The sequence below is a fragment of the Brachyistius frenatus genome, unplaced genomic scaffold, assembly GCF_029030835.1.
Source record: "Brachyistius frenatus isolate BFR_SWC_R1_liver_20210118 unplaced genomic scaffold, ASM2903083v1 Contig_101, whole genome shotgun sequence".
In the NCBI taxonomy this organism is placed as follows: Eukaryota; Metazoa; Chordata; class Actinopteri; family Embiotocidae; genus Brachyistius; species Brachyistius frenatus.
In genome coordinates, this window is record NW_027210700.1 from 711,756 (window position 1) to 728,542 (window position 16,787).

The 16,787-nt window shown below is 44.3% G+C and overlaps 1 protein-coding gene, 1 long non-coding RNA gene and 3 other non-coding genes across 5 annotated transcripts; 1 reads left to right on the plus strand and 4 right to left on the minus strand.

Annotated features, from left to right (window-relative positions):
* Positions 1-3,026: 3,026 nt before the first annotated feature.
* Positions 3,027-14,137, plus strand: ctps1a (CTP synthase 1a). The gene is made up of 18 exons (XM_069711528.1): positions 3,027-3,212; positions 4,484-4,658; positions 4,730-4,900; positions 4,992-5,092; positions 6,238-6,354; positions 6,947-7,030; positions 8,449-8,529; positions 8,614-8,765; positions 8,900-9,032; positions 11,245-11,333; positions 11,432-11,526; positions 11,631-11,693; positions 12,881-12,924; positions 13,006-13,102; positions 13,171-13,226; positions 13,310-13,406; positions 13,492-13,636; positions 13,715-14,137. The coding sequence occupies exons 2-18, from the start codon at positions 4,490-4,492 to the stop codon at positions 13,797-13,799; spliced, it is 1,779 nt and encodes a 592-aa protein (XP_069567629.1). The 5' UTR covers positions 3,027-3,212; positions 4,484-4,489; the 3' UTR covers positions 13,800-14,137.
* A 134-nt stretch (positions 14,138-14,271) lies between these two features.
* On the minus strand, positions 14,272-15,660 carry LOC138628469 (uncharacterized). The gene is made up of 4 exons (XR_011311463.1): positions 15,053-15,660; positions 14,829-14,879; positions 14,515-14,597; positions 14,272-14,318 (listed from the first exon to the last, which is right to left on the minus strand). It is a non-coding gene; the product is annotated as an uncharacterized lncRNA (long non-coding RNA).
* On the minus strand, positions 14,396-14,471 carry LOC138628476 (small nucleolar RNA SNORD99). Its single transcript, XR_011311467.1, has one exon. It is a non-coding gene; the product is annotated as a small nucleolar RNA SNORD99 (small nucleolar RNA).
* LOC138628474 (small nucleolar RNA SNORA44) lies at positions 14,664-14,794 on the minus strand. The gene has a single exon (XR_011311465.1). It is a non-coding gene; the product is annotated as a small nucleolar RNA SNORA44 (small nucleolar RNA).
* LOC138628473 (small nucleolar RNA SNORA16B/SNORA16A family) lies at positions 15,197-15,334 on the minus strand. Its single transcript, XR_011311464.1, has one exon. It is a non-coding gene; the product is annotated as a small nucleolar RNA SNORA16B/SNORA16A family (small nucleolar RNA).
* Positions 15,661-16,787: the final 1,127 nt, after the last annotated feature.

A 16,787-nucleotide genomic window follows, 5' to 3' on the forward strand; every position in this document is an offset into this window, starting at 1 on the left:
TTTTGGTGGTTGTACTTTATTGAAGAACCTTTCATAAAGGTTTGACAGCATTCGGCGCTGAGTTCTGTGTGGAGGTTTACAATGGCTAGTTTACTTTTAGTTTTGATGATTTTTCAGCTTTGTTATCCAGTTTAAAACATTTTTAAGAAAATAATCAAATGGAATAAATTCCATCACCTTGATGAAGTAACTAAAACTGTTACAAGACATATTACAATTTTAACAGGGTAACTAACTATCTGTGACATTTCAGAGGTAGAACTTCCGAACACTGAAACAGAAGAAGTGATACAAGCAGCTCGATAGTGAGCCTGGTTTACTATACATTTCTATGGAAAGGTATTGGACCCGCTCCTGATTTCTGTTATTTTTGTGCCAGTTTCATTCTGAACTTTGTCACATTTTCAAACCAAAACTAGCATGCAGAAAGGGGCAGGGTTTAGCTTGGCAAAATAAGCCCTGCTGAATTCTTCAGGATGAAATGTGCGAATAATACAGTAGGTACTACAACAAGATAAATTCGACAGTCTGCATATTTTGTAACAGAGACACACCAACTGTTTTCTCCTGTTTCCATTCTCTAGACTAAGCTGGGCTAAATGCAACACATGTACACAACGCAGCTGCATCAGAACATCAGCAGACCACAAGGTGCACCTGCAGCAGACACGTGCACTCTGTTAGGAAATATGCTTCCATAAAAGTAAGTAAAAAGAAAAACAGTCATCTTAGACTGACCTGCCTCCCTGCCTGCTGCTTCTGTTACATCTCTAATAGGAGGAAATGGCTTGCGGTGTAGAGAGGATCCAGCCCTTCTGTGGGAGTTTAATTCAATCACAGCTCCGGTCAAAAATGAATTAAAAACTCTCATTAAGCCCCCTCCTGTGTTCCACAGACTAAGCTGGCTGCTACGGCTTCACAAGCAGAGATTTGGGTGTTACATAGAAGCATCAGTTAGCTCTGCAGCTATCTCTCTGTGAGTCAGCCATCGCTCACTAACTCCCCATCATTTGGTTATTTTAATTTTCAGCACCAGCGCTCCCCCACACAGGGAACCTGGTTGCAGATGATCCAAACAAACAGCAGGCCTTGTCGACGTCTCGCTGTTCGAAACTGAGCGAGTCACAGTTTGGCCAAATTGAGAGCCTTCGTGGACTTCATATCTCACTGAGCACAATGAGGATAATACACCCTGATCCACATCACAGTACCATTGACCTTTCCACCGCACACTGTAACTAACCACTTTGGACGGCAGCCAGTCATTATATGGGGCAGCGTGGCATAAAGTGTTGTTTTGTGTCAGCAAGAGAAAGAGGAACCTGTGTGTTGTAACCCCGCAGGAAAACATCTCTGTGCCTCCAGCCACTTATGGCTTTCTGCTGCGGGACCAATTCAGCCTCGCTTTGTCGCCGCTGAGCAGCAGCTTCTATTATCACTGGAGTCACACTGGCACATTGTTACATCTATTGTCAGGACACAATGGCTTATTCTATTCCTGGCCCCATATACTCATTCTTTTATGCATTAAAAAAGAAAGAAAGAAAGAAAGATGTAAGTAAATTAATTTTCTCAGATAAAATGCTCAAGACATTTCGATTCTCTGCCACTTATGATATGAACAATGTAAGGAGCTCTGAGCAAAATGATCTAATGCAGATAGAAGCCTGCTGCAATCTGGAAAGCTTAAAGCAAACACGTCATGTAATCAGCTGCCTCTATACATGGGGAAAATGCTTCTTCTTTCTTTTTCCTTTGTGAGTATTAGCATTCAAACACGAGACATGAGCTCCCCCTGCTGATCCAACAACAGAAGGTGTGATGCCTTCAGGGACCCACAACAAAAGGCCTTATAAAGTGATGAAGAATGAGAAACAGAAATCCACTGACCACAAAGCCACTCAAAACAACAACAAAGAGACACAGCAACACCTGACAAATACAATTACTCTAAACAGACACAAGATAATCTCAAAGAGAAAAAAATATTCCAGAGACACCCAACACTCCAAGGACAAATACAGCCTCAAAGGAACATGAAATGACCCAGAGACACAAAGATAGCTATATCCAAAACACCAATCACAAAACAATCACAGAGAAAAAATAGCCTCAAGAGACACAAAATCACCCCAAATACACACAAAATCACTTGAAAGACACAAAAACAAACTCAAAGACACAACATGACAAAAAAGTAAAACAACCCCAAAGAGTCATAAAGAATAATAGAGACCCAAAATGACCTCAAAGACCCAAAACACCATCAGAGATACCTCTCATTTCATATCATTTAATCAGTCTTTTAGATGTTTAAGAGAAAACTAGTTATTCTGCTAACTGATAAATTGTTGAAGTCATCCTTGATAAGTAAAACTCCATATATTCACTACAACCAGCTTTTTAAATGGGAATGTCTTCATTTTTCTGCGACAGTAAACTCATCACCTTCGGTATTTGAACAGCTGGTCAGAAAAGACAATACCTTATCTGACCAGCTGTTCTTACACATTTTATAAAAACTCAAAATATATGGCCTAGATATTTTAAAATGTCATTAATATCATAAACATGCAGCGACTATTGGCTTAAAATGAAGGCTGTTTGTCAACTCAGAGAATCTAGAGATGTGAAAGCTGTAATGTAAACCGTAGGCTTCAGTGATCACGTTTATACTCGTTAACCCACTACACAGTCCACATGTACAATCATCAGTTACGAAACAAAACAGAATAAAATATAGCGGGACGAAAACTGCAGAAACTTGAGTGGGACTGGACGCTTGGCTGATTTACTGTCGCCTCAACATACCGGTGATATAAGATGACGGGACTTAAACCTTGCATGTTGCACCTTTAATGAATCTAACTCAAATTGAAAAGATGTACTAATCGCGGCTGTACGGAGACACGGGGCCTTTAACCTCTTTCACCTTGACATGGCACGTTGGAAACGTTCCCAAAGCGGGCAGCCTCAGTTTCCGAGGCGTACCTGAAGGTAACACAACGTTGTCGGGAGCATTTGGAGGCGCAATGTCGGCCGGTCCCGAGTCGTGCGTACACGTGTAGCACCAGTCTGAGGACAGATGGGACCGTGAGGAGCGACAACCTCAAAAAGCGCCAGTACTTGAACCGAAATTTCGTCTCTGCCAAAAGGTCCCGTGAGCTGTCCCCGTCGGTGTTGGCGGGACGGTCTGGCTGGAGAACATCTCGGTGAGTTTAAACCTGATGCTGCTGCAGAGGCTGCTGGCTAGCTAGCAAACACCGTGAAGCTGCATGCGTTAAATCAGTTCGACTTCCGGTTAAAAAAATAAAAATAAAAAAAAGAGTCGAAATAAAATGACAGAAAATACAATGCGTTGTTTGCCGTTGCATTGACTGAGTATTAGCAGCGTTTTGTTTTAATCCAAAACAGTCCGACGTTGTTTGTAGTGATTTAACGCGCAGGGGACACGTGTTCACTCACTTCCTGTGTGAGCAGCGAGCCTCGCTTTTATTTTGAATGTACCGGAGGACGTCACGCGGCGCGTACGTTTGGTAGCTTTTTCAACAAACCTTTGTATTTCAAGAAACTGACAAAACCTGTAAGCTTGTTCAGCAAACGTTAAAGTGAAGTGAAGACCCATTAAGGCCTTGTTTTATCCGGTGAACTGTCGCGTCGCTATCAGCCAGCGGAGCAGGCGGTGCTGTAGTTCGGTTGACTTCGTTCACCGTCGTGCCCGGACGGGGCGGTCCGCTCGCGTCCTCCTTACGGAGTTTGGAAGTCACCGCCCGCTCGGCCTGCGCGGTGTATGAAAAACGAGCACTTCAAATGGACCACGCTTTAGATGGCGAGACCCGTGTTTTGAGAAGGAGTGAAAACTTTTAACACGTTTTGTTTTTACAGCTACTTGGTAAATCCGGTGACCCCCCGAGTTTTTGTAATTCTAATGAACCAGTCGTTATGTGGAATTAAAAGTGTATTGTTTATTTCCGTGTTACTGAGGCAACAACTCACTCAGTGTGGGGTCTCTTACAGCTGGGACATGGATGTGGATCTTTTACTGAACTGTTTTCCGTCCTTATTGTGAGCTTTTGTCAAGTCTGCTAATATAATGACCGAATCCTGATTAGATAGTGAAACAGCCTCCAGACGCTCTAAAGGAGTGAAAAGGCTTTATTCAATAGTCTGTTATCTTTTATATTGTCATTCAACACCAATACACAGTCACATGCAACATAGTTCTATAGTCTCGCATCATAATACAGTTTCAGAATACCAAAGTGTGGATGAACATTTTTAACTCAAGCTCCACCTACTGCTCTTTACAAAGCTTTCAGCCACTTGAAATGGCCTTCATTAGCATGTGGAGTTTGCTCAGGTCAGGTCATGATAAGCAGGTCACATGGAGTTGCTCATGTGTGGTGATGAAGGCCTCTCCAATCTCTGAATATCTTTTAACGTTGTACTTTTTGACTGTAATTTGTCTGTCTGCTGATACCAGAGCTCGATGATGAAGTACATCCTTGTGACCGGAGGGGTCATCTCCGGCATCGGTAAAGGCATCATTGCGAGCAGTGTGGGCACGATCCTCAAGTCCTGCGGCTTACATGTAACTGCGATCAAGATCGACCCTTACATCAACATAGACGCAGGCACCTTCTCGCCCTACGAGCACGGTAAGTGGAAATGATCAGTATGAATGAACACGTGTGGTCTGAGGTCTGATTGTTCATCCCACTCTGTCCAGGTGAAGTGTTTGTGCTGGACGACGGCGGCGAGGTGGACTTGGATCTGGGGAACTACGAACGCTTCCTTGACATCCGGCTGACGAAAGACAACAACCTGACGACCGGCAAGATCTATCAGGCGGTCATCAATAAGGAGAGGAAGGGAGACTACCTGGGCAAGACCGTGCAGGGTAAGCAGCTGCTGCGTCACTGAGAGAGGGTGTTCATGATCAGGAAATAAGTACTTCTCTAAGAATGCTTTTCTACTTCTCTCTTCTCCAGTGGTGCCACACATCACAGATGCGATCCAGGAATGGGTTGTAAAACAGGCCAGGGTACCAGTTGAGGACGATGATGTACAACCTCAAGTCTGTGTTATAGAGGTAAGCTGGGGGATGAAGAAAAACAAAATAGCTATTAAGATCACTGTTATTATCTTTTACAGCTCTGAATCGACTCGGATGCTAAAAATCTATTTCTTCGTCATAACGTTAGTTAATGATACGTCAATGGACTCAATAAGGGCTGGATTTCAAGAGGACCGTGTGTGTTGTGTTCTGGCTCCGACACCAAAGCTGATCGCGTCTATTCGAGACGATGCTTGTTATTACACCCGACACGCTGCAGCGCATTTCAGAAGTGTCGCAGAAGCAGCTCTACGCTATGTTTTGATAAAAAATACGTCTGTAATCTATTTTTGATGGAAGTGACATCAAGCTGCATGGCTCTGTTGGGCAGGAAGTCAGACAGAGGAAAGATGCAGAACATCCTATCAATGTTCACAATAACAATCCCAATTATATGTCACCAATACATCAACGTCTACACTGGGGCCTTTAAAGTAGCTAACAGCCTGTATGTGAAATATAGATATGAAATAATTATTAGAAATACTGTTTTGTTTAACAGTTAAAATACAGCAAACATTATTACCTCGGTCTGTTGGCTGCAACACAACAAAGTAGAAAATAAACAATGAACAGTAAAAGGACAAAAATAAAACATTAAACAACATTTACCTGGTAGAAGCTCGGAAATCCAGGAAAAAAATGGCCAAATCAGGAAGTCAACAAGTGACAGACAAAAGGCTTCGCTTCTGAAATGCTTCTGGTCGGATATGAACTGAATGTGATATACCCAGAGTGGCCGGGCCAATATATCCCCAGTGAACTTGGGTCTGGTTATACCAGGGAAGCTGTTTTCAGCTCAGTGGTCGGACGTTTGTCACACCGTGAACTCCATTAACAGCCAAACTATATACATGCTCCTCTTTCTTTTTATTGAATCGAGAATCTTTTTTAAATCAGGAGTTGATTCTGAATCGAGCCGTGACACCAAGAATTTTAAATTAAGTCAAATCGAACGTCTGCCAAAAGTTTGCCACCCTCAGTTCAAAATATCATGAGACTTTTTTTTTCCTCTAAATTGTTCAGCTTCAGTGTTTTGTTGTAAAGTATTAATCTGCTGTGTCGAGGCTTTGCCGAGTCAAAGGCTGCCGTGATCATCACTGCTTTATTTGTGTTTGCAGCTCGGAGGCACCGTGGGAGACATCGAGAGTATGCCCTTCATCGAGGCCTTCAGGCAGTTCCAGTTTAAAGTGAAGAGGGAGAACTTCTGTAATATTCACGTCAGTCTGATACCACAGGTAAGACCTTCGACCACAGGCAAACATGTTCAGAGCATCTCCAGATGAAAACACTGGATGACGCAGTGAAACACTCGGTGTTGTGTTTCTGCAGGCTTTGCTTTAATCTGATGGTTGGTTACGTTACTCGGCCCAACCAATTATTCAAAGCAGCGGGATCTGCCTGAGCACAGGCAAACAAAATGTAGACAGATGAGAAATCGTTCACACGGGCGCAAAGAAAAAAGTGTAATATGGAAAACAAAAAGGACTTCTCAAATGGAACTGGTACAAGGTGCTCCATATTTACAACGCTTCTATTTATTTGTCAATAGTTACTCAGATCTATCAGAATCGCCAAATTTGTGACACAAAATTTGACTGAACCTCCAAACAGCGTGTCCACAGTTAGTCTGCTTTAAACACTCGGTCCACACTTCTGCACTTTATATTTGTATCTTCTTGTCTACCTGTGTGACATAATGGAAACTGCAGGTTTGTGTCTGGCTCCACACAGTCTGTTGATGGTGTGTGTGTGTGTGTGTGTGTGTGTGTGTGTGTGTGTGTGTGTGTGTGTGTGTGTGTGTGTGTGTGTGTGTGTGTGTGTGTGTAGCCCAGTGCAACAGGAGAACAGAAAACCAAACCAACACAGAGCAGCGTCAGAGAGCTGAGAGGACTGGGACTGTCTCCTGACCTGGTGAGTCACCTGCTGTTCAGGCGTCTTATAAAATGTGCTAAGTTTTCTGGAACTGGTTTTATTATTTATATTTAACTAGTTGTGTTTTAAAATGTTGGAGAATCCTGAAAGTAATTGTTTTTTGGATGGTTTTATCCAACAAGTCTGGGATGTTGGATGCCAAGGATGGTGTATGATTTAGATTTTTCCCATTTGACGACATAATGTCGCTGTTGTCTCTCTGCATAGTTAGACACAATGAAGAAGCCTGTTGTTATTATTAGCTTATAGTCACTGTTAGAAAAATTACTCAAGAGGCTCGGTTCAAAATCAAACACATCGGACATTTTATTTTTGCAAGAAGGAGCAACTACATGCACCCTCAAAGAGAGGTGCAGCAGCAGTGCTCCCCCCAGCAGCTCCCGAGCAGGGCTCTCCCATCCCCCCAGCAGTCCTCTGTTTCTCACTTTCCACCTCGTCCTCTTAGGGCAGCTTCTATACAGTTGACAAACAGTAGACCATCACCCCCATTCCCTTTGTATCTGCTTTTGTACGGTAATACAGAGTTGGTTGTAGGTAACAACATCAGATAGTCGTCAATTAGATGCGGAAAGAATCACTTGCAAATAAGACAGAAAACAAAGGAAACTTTTCGGAGCCTTCTTGACAAAGAGACTTTCCGGAGCCACAATGCAAACAAGAGGAAGAGACAAATCCTTTTTTTCCATCAGTCACAGTAACATGATTGATGTCGTTTTACAAAAGAGAGTCTGTCACAGCAGTAAAGAGCACGTTGGCTGCATCTTCTGTGAAAACAAGTGCTGTTAATGGTCTTTAAATAATAATAATCCAACACATACTATCTGTAAGAAAACATTGTGCAACCTCTCATTGATATAAGGGTCTTAACATATTCTGTGTGATTAGACTGACGCAGGGATAAGTGAGAGAGTTGGCAGCCAAATTATCATAAGACCAAGTTTCCCTTCAGCCCCGTCCCGTCTGGTGTTACCTCCTGCAGAACTTCTCTTCAGTACCTTTACTGTGGAGGAATCGCTGGAGGTTTGCAAAACTGCAAGCTCATGCAAATATTGTACAGATTGGTTGAATTTGTATTAATTATTGGGATTTCCTGAAGAGACTGATTATCTTTGATATTGGGGAGTTTTGATGAGGAGGAGTTGGGTTTTGTGTCATTCATCAATCAGATAATTACACAACAGTGAAGATGCTCAGTTAGATGTGATTCTTACACATCGGGATTGTTGGCAGGAAAAAAAGCGCACACAGATTGTCGTAAAGTAAGTAACGGAGTCACAGCTCTTCATAAAGTACGACACACACCGAGATCTCGGTTGTCAATGCTTCATGATGCTCTTCTTCATCTTCTGTGTTTTTTCCTCTGAGAGCTCATTAACGTTTCTCCTCTCTGCTGACAGATCATGTGCCGCTGTTCAACTGCTCTGGAGAACTCCGTCAAAGAAAAGATCTCAATGTTCTGCCACGTAGAACCTGAACAGGTGGGTGTGAAGCACAAGTCAGCTTTGATGAAGGAGAGTCGAGACTCTGAGCAGCACTAAACTCGCTGACCTGTCTGTCTCCAGGTGATCTGCGTGCACGACGTGTCATCCATCTACAGAGTACCGTTACTGCTGGAGGACCAGGGCGTGGTGAGCTACCTGAGCAAGAGGCTGAACATGCCCATAGAGACCCGACACAGGAAAATGCTGACTAAGTGGAAGGTGATGTCCGACAGGTGTGTCGGCAGCAGAGGTCAAGGATCAGCTGAAAAACGCTCTTGTCGGGGTTCAGCGTTTCCTGTGAGATCAGATTCCTGCTTCACTCCAGAGGAGGTCAGACAGTGTACTCATGCTCATGTTGTCCTCTCAGGTCCGACCGACTGCTGGAGCGCTGCTCCATCACTCTGGTGGGGAAGTACACCAAGTTCTCCGACTCCTATGCTTCTGTTATAAAGGCGCTGGAGCACTCGGCCCTGGCCATCAGCCATAAACTGGAGATTAAGGTATGTACACCGTGTTGTTAAGCTCCAGTGGTCGTAGCCACGTTTGTATTCATATAGACAGTAGACGCACTACATATTTGTTGGAATGGTTTTCGACACCGGTGTCGGTGAAAAGTGCAGAAGGAGCTCAGGCAGGCTGTGGACTTATGAAGAAGCATTTTTTTGTGTGATTTCTAAGTGGGTTTATGGACATTTATTTGCAATAAACATCAGAGGTAACGATATAGTCAGGGAGTGTAAGTCACCCTGAATCTAAAAAAAAATATCTTTTTTTCACTTAAATCTTTATTTATTCTTAACTCCATATTAATAACTCGTAAACAGCCTGAGAAATACAATTCCTCTCTTCCGTCGTACAGCTCTGCTTTTTTCCACAGTTCCCTTCTTAAGTTGCCAGTTCAGATGTTGAATTCTGTCCATTTTCTCTACTTCATCGACTTGTGCTTTTTCTAATCTCATTACGTGTCAGTTTTTCTATTGTGTAGATTTCTTCTAGGATTGTTGTCCATTGATCTTTTGTTGGTGGTTCGACCTTTCCCCAGTTCTTTGTTATTGTTTTTTACATGCTACTAAGAGTATTTTCACCAAATATCTGTCATTTCCAGTAATTGTTTCTTCAGTGAAACTAGAGATAAAGTGTCTTACAGTTCAATGGCATCTTATATCCTAATATTTGTTGTAGCACTTTACATCCATCCATTATTTATACCCGCTTTTATCCCGGGCTAGAGCCTATCCCAGCTCACATTGGGCGAAGGCAGGGTTCACCCTGGACAGATCACCAGTCCATCACAGGACCAACACATAGAGACAGATGGAAACAAAGACCATTCACGCTCTCATTCACACCTAAGGGCCATTTGTAGAACAATCAATGAACCTGATATGCATGTCTTTGGATGGTGGGAGGAAGCTGGAGTACCCAGAGAGAACCCACGCAGGCACAACATGCAAACTCCACACAGAAAGGCCCGGATCGAACCCGGAACCTTTTTACTGTGAGGCGACAATGCTAACCACTGCACCACTGCACCGCCCCGCACTTTACATACCATTTCCCAAAACACAGTTCTTTTCTCACATTGCCAGAACACATGTTCGTGATCTCCATCTCCTGATCCACTCTCTCTCCAACACCTTTGGTGTCTTTTTATTTGTTTACTCTTCACCTTTGGTGTAATGAAAAAAGGTTTTCCACTTGAACTCCCTCCAAGTCCGCAAGCTGGTGGATGTCTGATGGATTTTCCTAATTTATCATGTCTGTATTTTAACCTGATGGACACAAATTGCCTCCAAATTCCCACCCGTTCTTCTTAGTTGAATAGTGCAGCGAGTATTTATCACCGAGATGCAACACACACCCCGTGAAACTGCACAACTTGAGCTTTGTAGAAATGTCAGTCCTTCGTCTGTGATGAAGCGTTGCAGAGAAACTTCAAAGTTGCATCATCGTTACAGTCTGCGTGAAGCGCTGCGTCCATCTTCACACCAGCTAATCTTAATTGAATAATTCCCAAAGTCCCAATAGCTTCACAACGTGCTGAAACTCAAAACAAACAGCAGAACGTAACTTTTCTGATGAGACCCTTCGTTTCTCTGTACGGCAAAGTGTTTTCAACACATCCAGTTTTGAAATCACAACTGACTCGGATTGTCTCCAACATAAGGCTGACATGACATCCCACTTTGTATGAAAAAATGAACAATAACAACATATATATGTAGGCCCACACCACAGCGGAGTTATTAGCACACATTGCAGGGGTGTCTTCCCTCTGTGTGACTCCCTGGTTTGGACCTCAGGCCATTCATGACATGTATTCCCCATCAGGCACTAAACACATGTTTGTCCTCCAGTGTCCCACAAACATGGTTCAGATATTGTCATATTGTAGACAATCTCCTCTACTCAATTACAAAAAGATATGTCTACTGTAACACTGGAAGCGCCGGGTCAGATACGAACGCAGGAACACGGTGCAGAGAGCTGCGTTCAGTATTTCTGTTTATTCAGAGGACATCAGCTGAGTCCTTTAATGTAGGTCAGGACACATTAGTGTTCACTCTGCTTAAAGAGCAGATCCGATCTCAATTCGTCCTGGGTGTGTTCAGTGGAGCAGAGCGTTCACTGCTTCCTGTAGCTCGTGGTGTGTTTACCCACTGGTTGTCTGCCTGTAAACGCACCATCTAAAGTGTGTTCACCTCTCCTCAGTATATCGACTCGGCGTATTTGGAGCCGAGCACTCTGAAGGAGGACCCGGTGAAATACCACAAAGCATGGCAGAAGCTCTGCAGCGCTGAGTGAGTGTTACACACAAAGAGGACGTCCTGTTCTGAGAGGTGATGCAGCATAAATATTAAAGGAACAGTTTATAACAATGGCTTGTTTTTGTCCTCAGTGGCATCCTGGTTCCTGGAGGTTTTGGTGTCAGAGGAACTGAAGGAAAGATTCACGCCATTAATTGGGCCAGGACACAGAAGAAACCCTTCCTAGGTACAAAACAGATGAACTGTCTGCTTAACTCGGTCTTACTTCATGTTCCATGGAAATGAACAGCAGCAATAGTAGAGCACATTGTGTCTGTGATGTTTCTGCAGGTGTTTGTCTCGGGATGCAGCTGGCTGTATGTGAATTTGCCAGGAACGAGCTGGACTGGACAGGTAATGTTACTGCCAGAGTGTTTGCTTTTTATACGACAAAGAAACCTTTTATATGAGATTTGATCAAAAAGCTCCAAGGCGGGTCCTGCTGCGCACAAACAGGGTGAAAGCACCATGCCGTGCACAGAGCAGTGGGAAGCTATAACCTTCGTAAGTTCTATCACTTCATCATCACCTGAGTTCCACACGTTTTGGTGAGTGGTGGTACCACCGAGACTTCACCTTGAATTTCAGCAGAGAAACGTCACATTTTGTGTGTTGTGATGTTTTTGAGGGCGAACATTCAGTGTAAAGCAGCTGAACTGTGGCGCCGTGGCAACTTGACAATGTGTTTCCTCTCCATGCGATGAAAACAAGTTTTCCGCCCTCAACAACACAATCGTCGCTCCCCACCAATCCTACTCAACGAATTTGGCTCCCTGCTACTTCTTTCTGTTCCCCAAAAATTTGACACAAACTTTGATGTGCGCTCTGCTTAAGTTTCAGGTCCATGTTAAAATAACAAATGTGCACACATCAGGGTTACAAAAATGGAACTCGGGTCCTGATTTTGAGTTAGTGATGCGTCACAGTGCTGCGTGGTGAAATAATTCCATGATTATTAGATTTAAGGATTCAGAGACTCATGTCTGGTTTGATTGACAGGCCTCGGGTGAAGTCAGGTTTTTGGTATAGGTACGTGATCGTAGTGTCTTCAGGTTGTCGGTCACATCCACCCTTCGCTCATCCAAATATGGTCACTTCTGATCCAAAAAACAAGATGCCAAAATGCCAGACTGGATCCTTCAACATGGATGTTTCCAATCCAGTGGGTCGGTTGCCATCGAGTTCTGTCACAATCAGCTGCCCATCAAGAGTCCAACACAGTGGTGTGATGCAGCCTCGGTGGAGGAATGAGTGAACTGAGAGTCGGGGTTCCTCTGAATGTTCATCTGTATTACTCCGACCAGCTGCCCTGTCAGCTGTTATCTGCCTGTGTGTGTGTGTGTGTGTGTGTGTGTGTGTGTGTGTGTGTGTGAGCACGCTGAACAGTGAGTGGGTAGAGCGAACAGATGAATGAATGAAACTGCATGTTTTAGTTAGTGATTGTAAAAGGCATTCATGTTTGTACCTTCCAGGAGGTCGGCAGCAGCAGCAGCAGCAGCAGCAAACGTAGCTAACAGCAAGTCTTTGTGTTTCTCACTTAGATGCCAACTCAACTGAATTTAACCCGGAATCAAAGCATCCTGTGGTATGTTTTTATAATAACTGAATAATCAGACTCGTGTAGGAAGTACTAAGTTATTCAAACTGTTTGACGTAACCTCTGCAGGTGATCGATATGCCAGAACACAACCCCGGGCAGATGGGAGGCACCATGAGGCTCGGGAAGAGACGGACCGTTTTCAAAACCACCAGCAGTGTACTACGTAAGAACAGCTTTCCGTTCACCGCGGACCAGCTGCTGCTCTGTGCTCACAGCTCTTCTGTTTTCCAGGCAAGCTTTACGGGAATGCAGATTATGTGGATGAACGGCACAGACATCGCTTTGAGGTAAATCTGACCTCCCGGTTCGTCATCATTTTACAATAGCGCCGTTGAGAGGATGTCGTTTTAACTTTTGTCTCCTTGCGCAGGTCAACCCTGAGCTGAGAGGTCACTTTGAAGAAAAGGGCTTCCGCTTCGTGGGTCAGGATGTAGAAGGAGAGAGGATGGAGATCATAGAGCTGGATGGTGAGGAAAGCAATACTTGGAATTACTTTCAGGGTCTTAAAAGTGAACCATTCCTCTGATCTAAAATTGAATGATCTATTTTCAGATCATCCCTATTTTGTTGGAGTGCAGTACCACCCCGAGTTCACCTCTCGCCCCATCAAGCCATCACCTCCCTACCTGGGTTTGCTACTGGCTACTGCAGGGAAACTGCAGAGTTACTTACAAAAAGGCTGCCGTCTGTCGCCACGGTAATCAGATCACATATCTCAACATACCTGTACATTAAAGGTGTGGACGCTAACGGGACTGTTTTGTGTCTGACACAGGGACACGTACAGTGACCAGAGCGGCAGCAGCACTCCAGACTCCGAAATATCAGAACTGAAATTACCCTCCAGCTCCAGTGAATGACTAATGGAAGACCCATCGTGCAGTTCAGTGTTTTGTAAACTATCATCTTCGTTACAAACTCTTAAGTGACTTGCAGCTCATACCCCTGATGTGACTGGCTCATTCTTCAGTGTAGTAGTGACTACAAGGCATGTCAGACCTGGAATGAACTACTCTACAAACCTGCTGCCATTGCATGTAGGTTTGCTGGGAGACATGAAACTGCAGGTCCAGTAAGTTGTCTCGTCTGTACTATTGGGGCCTTATTGTAAAATAAGTACAGCCAAGTCAATGCAGCGAGTTTAAATATTTTTCTTCTTATCTTAATGTGAATGGACAATAAAGACATTCCAAAAGTACTTGTTCAGTTTGTTTTATTGAGTTCAACAGAATTATCAGGGTTTCCATTAACAACTATGCGTAGAGGTTTATAAGCTTCCCCCCCCCGCACCAGTCCAGTCGTGTTTAAGAGGTGAGCCTGTCTGGGTTTCTGGCAGCAGTTCATCCAGGCAGACCATTTCCACCAACATGGCACCGAACCTGAGAATTAAAAAACAAAACAAAAAAAAAACACTTTAGTGCAGTTCAGTAGCATTTTCTGAACAGATTCATTGAAGGCCTGATCTCAGTCCCATATCCGCAAGCTTCATCCAGCAGTCCACATTGTATTCATCATCATCATCATGGATCAGAACAAAGCATCTACAAGTGGTTTTATTTTAGAAAACATGCATACCTTCAAACACGGCCACATCTGGGCCACATGAGCCCCCAGAGAGCCCAGCTACACCAGTCTGGAGATCATGACCAGATTAATGCCTGGAAGAAATAACGGTCCATTAGATACCTGGAGTGTTAATTACTTGCCTGCCTCACTAGCAGGACTAGTGTTGGACAGTTGAGTGGCTGCTGATGGCACCAAGTGGCCACAGCAGTCAAAGACCACCCCATTTTCTAGCATGCACTTGGAGAACCACGAGCTACAGACAAGCCCAGGTCCTTAGGATAGCACGCTGGAACGTAGACAAGATAAGAAGAAGCTGAAATTACCTGAACATGAGCAGTCTTCATCCAGTGATTTATTTGTCATCCATCAGTCACCTAAGAGAAAGAGGATTTTAATTAGTCATTTTATTTCCCAATCTCTACTTCCTACAAATTTGAGTAAATATGGCTCAGTTACAAATGTCTCAAGCATGACTTAATCTCAGTGAGGGCAAGTTTGTCATCACAGCCAGGTGTGTTTCAGTTGAGGTCACTGTTCAGCAATTTACCTGCATGTGATGGCCTTATTGTCATCGTTCTCCTTTGCTCCTTTGGCACCAGCCAGGATCTACAGAAAGATGGAGGAAGGCAAGTTAATATCACATGCAGCTACTTCACAGACTGACCAACAAACAGATTGCGGGTTTCAGTTCAAATGTCCTTCCCCTTAATGTTGCTGAAGCAGTTATTTTACAAACTGAACAGCGACCGTCGGTGAAAGTCTTGATCTCGGCTTCCTGTTGACCGTTCACTGCTACATCAGAGCACGAACGGCTTCGATAGGAGCCCGTTTTAGACAGCAGAGGGAAGTCTGGATAGAAAACCTCACCTGCTCCAGGGCTGGAGGCGCTCCGTACAGCTGCCATTTGCATTCGACCCTGTAAAGAGGAAAAGGACAGTCGGTGCATGTCATAAAGATGGAGCCAGAGGGACTGTTCACAGGTTCTCCCACATTAAAAAGGAGGGCACGTTCTTGTAGGGCAGGACAGACGTTTGTCATTTAAGGAGCATAATGAAGCAGTCACATGTATTTTCAACATGTATGATAATAACCCTCAGCTGAAGCTTTTTGTTCGTTCATGCAGGTGAGAAGTTCCAGATCAAATGAATGCATCAATCACATGGTTCGTAGCTCCACCGGTTCAGGCAGCGTGTAGTTAGTATTCAATAAAGTTCAACACCAAACCTCCTAGTCTGTCTGGTCAGGAGTTGTGTGTCTGGTCATGAGTCGTGTGTCTGGTCATGAGTTGTGTGTCTGGTCATGAGTTGTGTGTCTGGTCATGAGTTGTGTGTCTGGTCATGAGTTGTGTGTCTGGTCATGAGTCGTGTGTCTGGTCATGAGTTGTGTGTCTGGTCATGAGTCGTGTGTCTGGTCATGAGTGCCCGAGGGAGAGAGGACTTCAACACAGCCACGTGCTCCGCACGCATTAGCGTTCAATTCGGCTAAGCTAGCGCTAGCCCTTGCCTCGTCCAGGCTGACGTTTCTTCCACGTCAAAGTAAGTCTGTGCAGAAGGACTTCTCGTACAGGTGCAACACTGTCGTGGTCCTCACTGTGAAGCAGGACTTGTCTCGGGCATGTCCGCGGTAGTTACAAACTCAGCACATCTGCCCGCTAAAACGTTTCGCGCAGTTGCTACTCGTTTAAAATACATTATATCCTCAAGAAGTTGACGTCACATGCTGAAAGTACAGTTATCAAACAAACACATGTGCACAACATTTGGTAAAGACGAGAAGACGGGCTGAGGCCTTACTGAAGCGGAGTCCTCCTGTCTGCTGTCCCGTGGAGGAGCCGGAGAGGAAGAGGGCGGAGGGAGGGTCCGCTGCCCTTATATATACGGTCGTGACCGGCAGCGGCCCGGTGATTGGCCCGCAGAGCTCACGTGGACCGCTTTGCATGACGGGATATGTATTTTGTCGGGTTTTTCAGATCGCGCCGTATTTCGAGGTCTATTATCAGTTAGACGCATGAATAATAACGCACACCGAGTTTTATACACGTCATTAACCACACAGTTTTTCACAAGGAAGGGCAGAAGTGAATATATTGTGTATGAAGAGCGATATGAGGTAGAAGCAGGTCATCTCTGGAGGAGAGGACGGTTGGACGTGGTTCAGAACCACGGACAGCACCACTGACCGAGGCTCGTGGTTTGGGGATAGCAGCATTGCAGGATGTCAAACGCAAAATAAACGTGCAAATATTGCTCTTACACGGCCATAATGGTATTTAAAATAAATAG

Excerpts from the sequence above, each read along its gene's own strand:
- ctps1a (XM_069711528.1), top strand. The coding sequence starts at position 4,490 with ATGATGAAGTACATCCTTGTGACCGGAGGGGTCATCTCCGGCATCGGT. Across the intron at positions 7,031-8,448 it reads TGGGACTGTCTCCTGACCTG|ATCATGTGCCGCTGTTCAAC; the intron begins GTGAGTCACCTG and ends CTCTGCTGACAG. Across the intron at positions 11,527-11,630 it reads ACAGAAGAAACCCTTCCTAG|GTGTTTGTCTCGGGATGCAG; the intron begins GTACAAAACAGA and ends ATGTTTCTGCAG.